The 11,503-nt window shown below is 37.9% G+C and overlaps 1 protein-coding gene across 2 annotated transcripts in view; it reads left to right on the top strand.

Moving 5' to 3' along the window:
* Positions 1 to 8: 8 nt before the first annotated feature.
* Positions 9 to 11,503, top strand: part of INTS13 (integrator complex subunit 13) — a 30,543-nt gene continuing 19,048 nt past the window's right edge. Inside the window, exons 1-5 of one of the 2 annotated variants that reach the window (XM_006046529.4) lie at positions 9 to 90; positions 1,502 to 1,737; positions 3,873 to 3,947; positions 10,634 to 10,836; positions 11,211 to 11,291. In XM_006046529.4, coding sequence (XP_006046591.4) covers positions 1,513 to 1,737; positions 3,873 to 3,947; positions 10,634 to 10,836; positions 11,211 to 11,291 — 584 coding nt within the window. In that variant the 5' untranslated portion in view covers positions 9 to 90; positions 1,502 to 1,512. Of the gene's footprint in view, positions 521 to 1,501; positions 1,738 to 3,872; positions 3,948 to 10,633; positions 10,837 to 11,210; positions 11,292 to 11,503 lie in introns of both variants that reach the window. The other variant, XM_006046528.4, reaches the window with a different exon arrangement.

Raw genomic sequence — 11,503 nt, 5'->3', positions numbered from 1 at the left:
GGAAACGGGCTGGGTGGAGAGACGGAGCAGGGAGATCTAGTGGGAGCCCTTTACGCTTAGGGGGCCGTGACTGGTTTAGCCGGTGCTGTGGTTGGTATTACGCTCTTGGGGAGGCTCTCAGGTCGCCGGGATCAGTCTTCCCAATGGGTGATTGGGAAAATTAGCGGGTAGAAAATCTTGCGGGTCGGAGGCAATTTTTTTTCTTGGCTCCGCCCTCTTCCTGTTAGAGACCTGGGCGTCTGGCCCGCCGAGGGGGAAGGGCAGCTTGGCGCTTTGCGCACGCGCCAGTCCGAGTGTGTGAGTGTTTGTGTTCACGCGCAGGCGCGCGCGCGCTCCTGCATTTAGGAAGCCTGGGAAGGACCGGTGTGCTAAGAGATGAACGGGGAAAGCATAGTCCCCTGTCTTTGGTACCAGTCACTCCTGGCTGTGCGCTGACCCTCCCCACCCAGCCAGCAGCCTTTTCCAGAGAGGCTGTGGTCCATAGCCTCTGTTCGTTTTCACTGCAGGACCAGGCACGAAAGTAAGCGAACCTCGATCCTGAGGTCTTCCCTATCCACTCACCTTGTACTTTCTACCCCCCACCTTCCAGCAGAGTGTGTCTAGGTTTCTCAAAGAAGAGTTTTGCATGAAGGGGAAATGCGTTTGAAAGCAGTAGAAGAAAATAGGTAGATTGTAAAAAGTCAGTTCGTTTTGATGAGCACTTTTGCTCTGTTTACCATGTGCTTTTCGAATGTGGATTGTCTATTCAGTGTAAGATTTTCTTAGCGAAGCAAGAGAGTTCCTATAAGAAAAGTTCTTGAAGTTCCTCCTCCCCACCAGCGTGATGGTAGCACCTAAGTTTTTCTGTTCTACATGATAAATTTACCGTGGTGTTTCATAAGCTAAGGGGGAGAACGTAAATTTGAGGTCCTTATCCTAATGCGAAGACCTGATATACAGTTATCTTAGGAGATGTTTGTTATGTTTGGGACTTCCCTTTGTTGTCACTCCTCTTTCCAGTTCATTCTCTCTCCCCCTCTACCCTTCTTCAGAAGTCTTGGGATTTTTTTTGGAGGGAAGCCCCAAAATACTGAATTAAGTTTAGGGATTTATATGTAATTGATGTCAATTAACAAGGATCATCAAAAGTGTATTTGAAGAGTACTTGTCGTTTATTATGTTTGATATTGTGTAAGAGAAACAATTCGATTATTTGTAAAAATATTTTCTGTTGACAAGTTAAGTGCATTCCAAAAGCGAAAAATGTATGCATGCATTGCACTGTTGCTTGCCTCCGGTAGAATAACAGGTTAATATGGAGCAGCTCATCCCTTGAATTGATAGTTACTGTATTGTCATGACCTCATTAAATCTTGTCCTTTGTTGGATAAATTTCATTGAATACTGATTATTTATGTTCCCTACCAAATCTACTTGAGGAAAAGAGACAGTCGTTAGAAATAATTTAAGAGATTAAATGTTATATATAAGATGTTTGGCTAATATATTTTATCCTTTACAGGTTGAAACAAGATGAAGATTTTTTCTGAATCTCATAAAACAGTGTTTGTCGTGGATCACTGCCCTTACATGGCAGAGTCATGCAGACAGCATGTCGAGTTTGATATGCTGGTGAAGAATAGGACCCAAGGAATCATCCCATTGGCCCCCATATCTAAATCGTTGTGGACTTGCTCAGTAGAATCTTCCATGGAATATTGTAGAATAATGTATGACATATTTCCTTTCAAAAAGCTGGTGAGTGTGAAGTACAAGGAAAATCATGATTTCGGGGGTGTACTTAACTGCTTGTTACATTTTTTATATATGAATTTGCTATCAATTTGAGTTAGTTTATTTGCTACTTTAAAAATGTGGTATATGGAACTCCCCTTTGGGATTAATATGTTACATATATTTAATCGGGACCAACAATAATAACAGCTTACAGTTACAGAGCTCTTCTTACATGTGCTTCATATTTATTAACTCCTATGACTCTCACAACAGTCCTATGCGGTAATTACTGTAATTAATGGGACAATATTCAAAGTATGTAATAACCAGAATGGAACAGACACTGACCACTGAGAACTGTTGCCAGCATAAGCAGAAGGGATGTTGGCTGAAAGCACTTTGTCAGAGTGTGTTGGTGTGTTCCATGTGAATATCAGTCTTGTTTATTACTGCCTCATGGAGATGCAGAAACTGAGGTCAAAAGAAGCAACTGCTCTGAGTCATATAGCTAGTTAGAGGCAGAACCAGAATTCTCAGAACCAGGCTGCTTACAGTTTTAGTGAAAGTGTCCTAAACCGCCGCAGGGTTTGGCCATGTTGTAAAGAAATACTCTTAAGAATGCTAAGTGGAAATTGTTTTTATCAGTAAGAAGGGAAATGTAAGATTGATAAAAATTTCTAGTATGAAAATGATCTTCAGGTTTCAGAATCTCAACTGTTGTATTTAAGGGAAGTCATTTGGTTAGCCACAGTGGATGATGTGCTTTCTGTCTCATTTGGAGCAGCGTAGGCTGGGACCTGTTGTTTAGTCACTTCAGTCATGTCCAGTTCTTTGCGACCCCATGGACTGTAGCCTGCCAGGCTCCTCTGTCCATGGGATTTCCCAGGCAAGAATACTGGAGTGAGTAGGCTGGGACCTAGCCAGTTCATAGACTGGCATAGGCAGAGGAGTAACAGTCAGGCTGAACATGGAAAGTCTAATATATATTACACATTCAGATGTATTCTAAATTAAATATAAATTGCTTTTAGTCCCTCTGTAAATAGTGTATCATGTAGGATAAAAAGTATGAGAGGAAGCATAATGTAGTGGTTGAGGGCATAGGTTTTGGTTCAAATTCTGACATCATTAAGCAACGAGCAGTGTGACCTTGATCTTTTTGCTTCATCTCTTCAAGCCTCAGTTTCTTTCCTAGTCAGCACAACACCTCCTTCCTATGATTGTTGTAAGATTTCATTGCAGTAATGTGAGTAAAAGGGCCAGTAAGACATGTTCCTGTCAGATAAACCTCAGGAGAAAGGGGGAAATCAAAACTAGTATTTCACAGATAATAAGAAAAAAGGTCATGAATTAGACCGTATAGTTCAGTGAAGAATAAATAATCTCACCCTCCTCCCAAAAGAGAACACAGCCATATTCTGATGTATTTTCTAATATGTCCTTACTGTCATCATCTTACCTGATAGTATTTTTTGGTTTTTTACTTTAAAATTTAGAATGAAGTCCAAATCCATTCTTCCGGCCTCCACTGCCTTAATGTGATACAACTCCAGCATATTTTTCTGACCTTGTGAGAATACACAGAGGCTTTTGCATTTGCAGTTTGCTGTACCTAGTATTCTCTACCTCCATCTCTTTCCCTGGCTGGTTTCTTTTGGTTATTTTGGATTCCCCTCTTGCCTGGAGAATCCCAAGGACAGGGGAGCCTGGTGGGCTGCCGTTTATGGGGTCTCACAGAGTCGGACACGACTGAAGCGACTTAGCAGCAGCAGCAGCAATTGCCACTTTTATAGAGAGTCCTTTTCTGATCAACTGATCTAAAAAAGCTAAACAATTTCTTTTTCATATCATTTATCACTCTCTGAAATCATCTTGTTATTTTATTTCTGTTTGTATTCTTCCTGCCCTGCCCTCTGTCTTTCTACATCCGAGAACCTGGACGTTCCCCACGTTGTGAGGGGCAAAACTGTTTTCCTGGTACTGGGTGTTCTGTGTATGTATGAATGAATCAGTCAGCAAACTAGTGCTAGAGACTGCACTTCAAGTTGTGTTTGTATTAGATATATTAAAAGATATTTATAATAAAATAAATATTTTAAATATGTAATTGAGTGGAATTGGAGTTGAATACTAATTATTTCTTTGAACTCTATTAGGTGAATTTCATTGTAAGTGACTCTGGAGCACATGTCTTAAATTCTTGGACTCAAGAAGACCAAAATTTGCAGGAGGTATGCTTAGGTTTCTTTTGTTTTTTGCTTAGGTTTTGAGTTGTGGCCATTTTTGAAAATATGTGAATACAGTAATACTTCCTTAAAAATAATTTTTTTTACTGGTGTAGTATTTGCATGTAATTTTAAAACACCAACTAACACTAAAAGAAAAACAGCTATCTACCTTCCAGTCTTTCCCCACTTCCTAGAAGCAAGCTTTCAACTCTCTAGCTCATCTAGTATTTACTTCCATATTTCTAAATAACATTTTTATTTCTATTTATGGAGTTCCTAATTTAAATCTTATTTATCATTATTGTCAATGAAGATTTACCTTTTATACTTTCTCTTGCATATGCCACTATGACTGCCCACTTCCATTCCCCGGTTTTCTCAGTACTGTTATATCAGAAGTTTTGGTTAATTCAAAATTCCATGTTTACATTATGTCTGTGTAAAGGGTTATCAACTCCTAAGCCAAGTAGTGTATGTGATTGTTTCATTTGTTTTGTGTTTTGTTTAAGGTTTTATTAAAATATAGTTGATTTACAGCTCTGTATAAGTTTAGGATGTACAGCACAATGATTTGACTTCTGTGTTATTTCCTTTCTTGTACAATTTTTTTATATATTTCTGGAATTTATATTTACTTTTTTCGCTTTTAATATAGTTAGTTTTCTGAGAATATATTGCTGTTTTCCTCATGTCTCTACAAAAAAATTTCGATGTTTTTATTATTGGCGAATTAGAAATTAGGCGGTTTGATTTTTTTTTTTTTTCCCTTGAAAAACATCCTGGAGCTCAGTCTTGGGCTGCAGTTGGAACTGGTTGCGTTTCTAGGCCAGTTGCCCTGCTGTCGTCCTCCTTGCTCCCTGCCTTTCAGTTCCCAATTTTTTTCTTTTTTTTTTTTGGTGTGTGTGTAATCTCTTGTTTTGGGAGGATATACCCTCCAGAATTTCTGTAATTTACCTTACAGTTTATTCTTACTAGAGGTATAAAAATTTAAGTTTGGAAATAATTTTTTCTTCAAAATCCTGAGGGCCTTACTCTACTGTTATATAGCTTCCAGTCTTGTCAAGAAGTCAAATATTTTTTCCTTTGTAAAGCGGAAATATTTCTTTGCAACGTTTTAGAATATTTTCTTTCTCCCTTTTGTTCTGAAATTTCTCAAGTGTTTGCCCCAGTGTTGGTCTTTTGTCATTCACTGAGCTAGGGTTTATATTCTTCCAGAGAAATTTCCTAGCTCTCCCAGTGAGCTAGGGTTTATATTCTTCCAGTGAGCTAGGGTTTATATTCTTCCAGTGAGCTAGGGTTTATATTCTTCCAGTGAGCTAGGGTTTATATTCTTCCAGAGAAATTTCCCTGTACTGTTTCTTTGATAATGTTCTTGTCTTTGTGTTCTGCATCTTTCTGGAATCCCTATGAGTGGGAAATTGGACTTCCTGAATTAATTCCCTTATTCTTTTTCTCCTTGGTCCTCATTGTTCTTTCTGAGCCTTTTACCTATCTCCTTTTAATCCTTATATGGAACTTTTTATTTGATCATATCTTTAATTTCCAAGAACTTTTACTTGTGCTTTAATTATGTACATGTTTGTCATTTTCTTTTCTTGCTTTATGGGTGTAATTTTTTAATATGAAGGTACTAGTAATTTATTTGATGTTTTCTCTTGATCTCCTTGTGTTTTCCGTGTTCTTTTCATGTTGAGGCTTTTCTTAATGCCTGCTAATACTTGGGTAATGCAATCTTGTTTAAAAGAAAGGCACTCAACAGCAGGTGAGAAGATCTGCATGTTATGAAGTAGGTATTGCTGACTGGTCTTTGTCATAGTTATCTAATTGTTCTCCCTGGGAGACCTCTGGGTGTCAGAATGGACAGATCACCTCTCTGGGACCACCCAGGGTCTCCAGGGAAGACCTTACACTCTTCTATCTCTATGCTGTAAACCTGATTATCAGCCTTCTGGGAACCAGGGGAGAGGGTAGGTAAAATATCAAACTTCCACTCCGTCTTTCTGGTTTTGGTCTAGTATTGTGCTGTCCAATGTACCAGCCATATGTAGCTACTATTAGCTATTAAATAGCTACTATTTAAAATTAAATTTACTGGAAAAGACCTTGATCCTGGGAAAAACTAAGGGCAAAAGGAGAAGAGGATGACAGAGGATGAGATGGTTGGATGACATCACTGACTGATTGGACATGGATTTGAGCAAACTCAAGGAGATAGTGAAGGACAGAGGAGCCTGGTGGGCTGCAGGTCATGGAGTCGCAAAGAGTTGGACATGACTTAGTGACTGAACAAAATTAAATGCAGTTAAAAGTTCAGTTTCTCTGTAGTACTGGCCATGTTTCAGATGCTCAAATAAAATACATGTGGATAGTGGCTACTGTACAGCACAGATATAGAATATTTCCATCATCACAGAAAATTCTTTTGGGCAGCACTGGTCTAGTGTCTTACCCTTACATTCTGCTGCACTTGGTGAAATCCTTGTTTGGTAACTTCCTGGTTCAGTTCCTCCAAGGGATGTGATTCTGTGTCTGGGGAGAGGTGGTCATTTGCATGGGTAGGGTGTAAGTTTGGGAGTCAAGTTGTACTTTATACTGACATCAACTCATTCAGTTTTCAGTATCTTGCTCACTCTTGCTTTGTGTGGTACTTGATACCTCAGTTTCTGAACTTCTCCTAGATTCTGAAAAGCGTATCATCTTGCTTTTCCCATGTAGGGACTTAGATTCAGCTAATTCAGTGTTGCTAAGTCGATTACCTGTCCTCCATACATTCTTGTTGACATCTCTTGTTTATTCTCTTGTCTGCTCCTCCATTCTCTTCATATTTGTGAGTTTATTGGGGTTCCCCCCTCTGCCCCCCTGCCTTTGGTGTTTGCTTTTTAAAATTAAATTCCTTTACTACAGTTTTAGTGGGGTTTTAGGAGGAAGCAGAAATAAACCCATGCTCAATACATCAAGTTTATGCTTTTTAAACGTGTCTAAGGATACTGAGTTTGTGGTAGATTGCATTCTTTGCTGTTGTTTAGTTGGATAGCAGACTTCAGTCTACAAAGTTCTTCACTGATGAATATGAGCAAGAGAGACAAGCATTAGTGAAATATTTTAATACATTATTTTGAACTATTTCATGTTAAAAATTCTCTGTTAATGGATATCCTTTAATGAAAATAGCTCAGTTGTGTCTGACTCTTTGCAACCCCATTGACTATACAGTCCATGGAATTCTCTAGGCCAGAATAATGGAGTGGGTGGCTATTCCCTTCTCCAGGGGATCTTCCCAACACAAGGATCAAACCCAGGTCTCCCACATTGCAGGCAGATTCTTTATCAGCTGAGCCACCAGGGAAGCCTTTAATGGAATTAATCCCATCCAAATGGGGGTTTTAAACTGAATACTTATGAGAAAACGTGTTTATCACAGTGTTTGGTCTTAAAATGTTGTGATTAATATAATATATAAACATTTCTAATCTTCTTTTCTTTTGAGGTAACTCACTGAAGGTGACAGGTGGGTAGGAGGGCTATTTTTTGGCTTGTCTTTGCATTTATATCACTCCAGAATGATCTTTATTCTTTAATTGCTTGAAAAAAGTATTAAAGATTGCATTCATTCCCCCTGTACAATCTCTTAGAAATAGCATGTATTCTGTTTTGTTCTTTCAAGAGGTACTGTGAAAGAAGGCTGAGGCTTCTCTAGTTGTATATGAATAAAAATAAGTACAAATATGTATAGATTTTCCTTACTGCACCTCTGCAGTGCAGTAAAAGGTATGCATTTGATAATGGTAGATATACTGATGATATGAGAATTACTGTAGTACTTCCTTCTGCTTTCTGAAGGTAAAGAAATATTATATCATACTGTATCACAAGAGTTGCTTTTAGATTATGAACTGAAGGGAAACTAGTTGTGAATGCAACCATATAGCAAAGCATCGGTGTTTAGGATGATACAAAGTAATTGACATTTTGTGTAAATTATGTATCATCATCTCCATGTTGACACATTTTATGTTTAGCTTTAGTTATCCATGTCACACCTTTCTCTAGTTATTTTGAATAATCATGAGAAAAAATTGAAGTAGATTGATTGAAGAATGTTTAGGCTGGAAGGATTGTAGACATTTTTTGCTTTGGCTCTTTCTTCGTGCTGGTGAAGGTACTGAAGCCCAGGGGGCCAGAGGTAGTTTGACTTACATGCTTAGATTCAGGGCTTCTTCTCTTACATCTCATAATGCTATCCTCTCTGTTCATGGTAGATGTTACTAAAAAAATGTGTCAAATTTCAAGAGTCTTGTTTTTGTTAGCTAAATTTAAGTGAAGTCTACAAGTATCATACTAGTGTGGGGCAGGTTCTATTGGTTTCACTTTCAGATTAGGTTAAAGGACTAGGAGAGATTGACCAGGATCAGTTCAGTTCAGTTCAGTTCAGTTGCTCAGTCATGTCCGACTCTTTGCGACCCCATGAATCACAGCACGCCAGGCCTCCCTGTCCATCACCAACTCCTGGAGTTCACTCAGACTCAGGTCCATCGAGTCAGTGATGCCATCCAGCCATCTCATCCTCTGTCGTCCCCTTCTCCTGCCCCTCTGATGCCTCCCAGCATCAGAGTCTTTTCCAATGATTCAACTCTTCACATGAGGTGGCCAAAGTACTGGAGTTTCAGCTTTAGCATCATTCCTTCCAAAGAAATCCCAGGGCTGATCTCCTTCAGAATGGACTGGTTGGATCTCCTTGCACTCCAAGGGACTCTCAAGAGTCTTCTGCAACACCACAGTTCAAAAGCATCAATTCTTCCGCGCTCAGCCTTCTTCATAGTCCAACTCTCACATCCATACATGACCACAGGAAAAACCATAGCCTTGACTAGACGGACCTTTGTTGGCAAAGTAATGTCTCTGCTTTTGAATATGCTATCTAGGTTGGTCATAACTTTTCTTCCAAGGAGTAAGCGTCTTTTAATTTCATGGCTGCAGTCACCATCTGCAGTGATTTTTGAGCCCAGAAAAATAAAGTCTGACACTGTTTCCACTGTAAGGCAGAGCAAGGATTTGGGCCCATATTTATCTGACACCAAAAGTTATAAACTTTTCTTTCTGCTGCTTTCCTGTGACCACAGCACCCCTCTCCTAAAAAGCAGTTTCTCCTGTGAACCAGGAGCTTTTATAGTGATGTGTACACAGTATTTTTTCTTTTTTGATTATTATTTATGAATAGGTAATACCTATGTAGTTTAAAAATAAAATTTGCATATATATTGGCCTGTGTACATATGTACATACATGTGTGTGTAAATAAAAGCTAGGCTTTGAAGAATTTCCCACTTGTCCCCTGCTCCAGTTAGTGGTATACTAGAGCCTGCTTATGTAGCTTGAGAGAGTTGAGTGTGTGAATCCCATCTCACCTTTGCACTTAGTGAAAGATTGAAATAAGCTATCATGGGAGTTTTTAACCATAGATACTGGCAAACACTACAAATTAGGAATTTTTTTTTTAAAGAGAACTGGTTTACCAGCACATCGTTTATCCCCATCACTATTAGTTTTTAACTGGACCTTCGAATGTATCTTTATGCATACATAGAACAAAGTCCTCGCTCTTTCTTTTAAAGATTGTTTTAGTTATTTTGGATCCTTGCAGTTCCATATGAACTTTCAAATCTGCTTATCAGAAAAGTCACCTGGAATTCTGACAGGGCTTATATTTAATCCTAGTTCAGTTTGGATAGTACTGTCATCTTAACAATAATAAATCTTCCAATCCACAAACGTAGGGTGTTTTATATTCATTTAGATCTTTAATTTATTTCAACAATATTTCTTAGTCTCAGAGTATAAAATTTGCATTTCCTTTGTTAAATTTATTTCTAAGCATTTTATTCTTTATGATGCTATTGTAAATGGAATTATTTTCTTAATTTTACTTTTGAATTTTTCTTTGCAAATGCATAGCAGTGTAGTTGGTTTTGTCTTTTGATCATATACTTGCAACCTTGCTGAGTTTTATTATTTTTGGAGAATTTCTAATGGATTCCTTAGCATTTTCTCCATGCATGATTATTTCATCTGCAGCATAGTGATAGTTTTACTTCTTCCTTTCCAATCTGAATTCCTTTTACATCTTTTTCTTTCCTAATTGCCCAGGAGAGAACCTCTAGTACGGTGTTGAATAGACATGGTGAGAGTGGATATCCTTCTGTTTCTAATCTTAGAGGGAATGCATCTGTTAAGCATGATATTATGTGTAGGTTTTTCATAGATGCCTTTTACCTGCTTGAGAAAGTTCCCTTCTGTTTCTAGTTTGTTAACTGTTTATATCATGAAAAGATTTTATTTTATTTTTTTACCTTGGCTCATTTAATCCTCTCTCAACCCATGAAAGGATTTTAGATTTTTGTCAAATGCTTTTTCTGGAGCTGATCATGTGGTTTTTAAAAAATTCTATTGATAGCATTTGTATTAATTAATTTTTGGATGTTAAATCAACTTCGCATTCCTGGAGTAAGTCCCACTTGGTCATGGTATATAATTCCTTTGAAATGTTTCTGGATGCAGTTTGATAGTATGTTGTTGAAGACACTTGTCTCCATGTTTATAACATACATTGGTCTATAGTTTCCATTTCTTGTGATGCCTTTGTCTGACTTGTGCTTATTCTTGTCAACGTAATTGTTTCTCCTTTTACTTAGCTGATGGCAGCATTAGCTGCTGTTGGGCCTCCTAATCCACGGGCAGATCCAGAATGCTGCAGTATTCTGCATGGTCTCGTTGCAGCAGTGGAAACCCTCTGTAAAATTACTGAATACCAACATGAGGCTCGTACTCTGCTGATGGAGAACGCAGAACGTGTTGGAAATAGAGGACGGATAATTTGCATTACTAATGCAAAAAGGTGAGATACTAATCACAGTAATTCTTACTGAGGAATTTTTCATGTCCTACTATGGTTTTTACTTTAAAAAAGTAGAGGCAACATGTTAGCATTTAAGCATATCACATGTGGCCTTTCTAATATCAAAGCTGTGTTCCCAGTTCTAAAATATCCAGTTCACCTCAGTGAAACTGTTTGAATTGGTCAATTTGACTTTTTTCCCCTCTTTAGGTTTTCATTCAGTTGGTTGTTTGATATTGTGAATGAGCATGCTACAGATAATCCTTATTGCAGTAATTAAAGTGCCTGTAACATGATACCACAGCTGAATAGTGTGTTTAATTTTTTTCTCTTATTGTTTATTTAACTTGTTTATATCTTTTTATATCCCATAGTGATAGTCATGTGCGAATGCTTGAGGACTGTGTCCAAGAAACAATTCATGAGCATAACAAACTTGCTGCAAATTCAGATCAGTGAGTAAAACCCATAAATTGAATAAATATTCCATTTTTATAGTCCTGTTTATTTCATTATAATTATTCCAGTAATTTAATTAGTAATTGGTAGCATTCCCTTGAATTCTCTACTGGCTCTACAAATTAGTCAAAATGTATGTTTGATCAGCAACTTTTTGTCCCATTTTACCTTTCACTATAAGATTTTACTTTTTGCTCACAGGAAAGGT

Source organism: Bubalus bubalis, chromosome 4 (genome assembly GCF_019923935.1).
Source record: "Bubalus bubalis isolate 160015118507 breed Murrah chromosome 4, NDDB_SH_1, whole genome shotgun sequence".
Classification (NCBI taxonomy): Eukaryota; Metazoa; Chordata; class Mammalia; order Artiodactyla; family Bovidae; genus Bubalus; species Bubalus bubalis.
The sequence above is the reverse complement of the archived record's forward strand: the minus strand, read 5'-3'. Positions and strand labels throughout refer to the sequence as shown.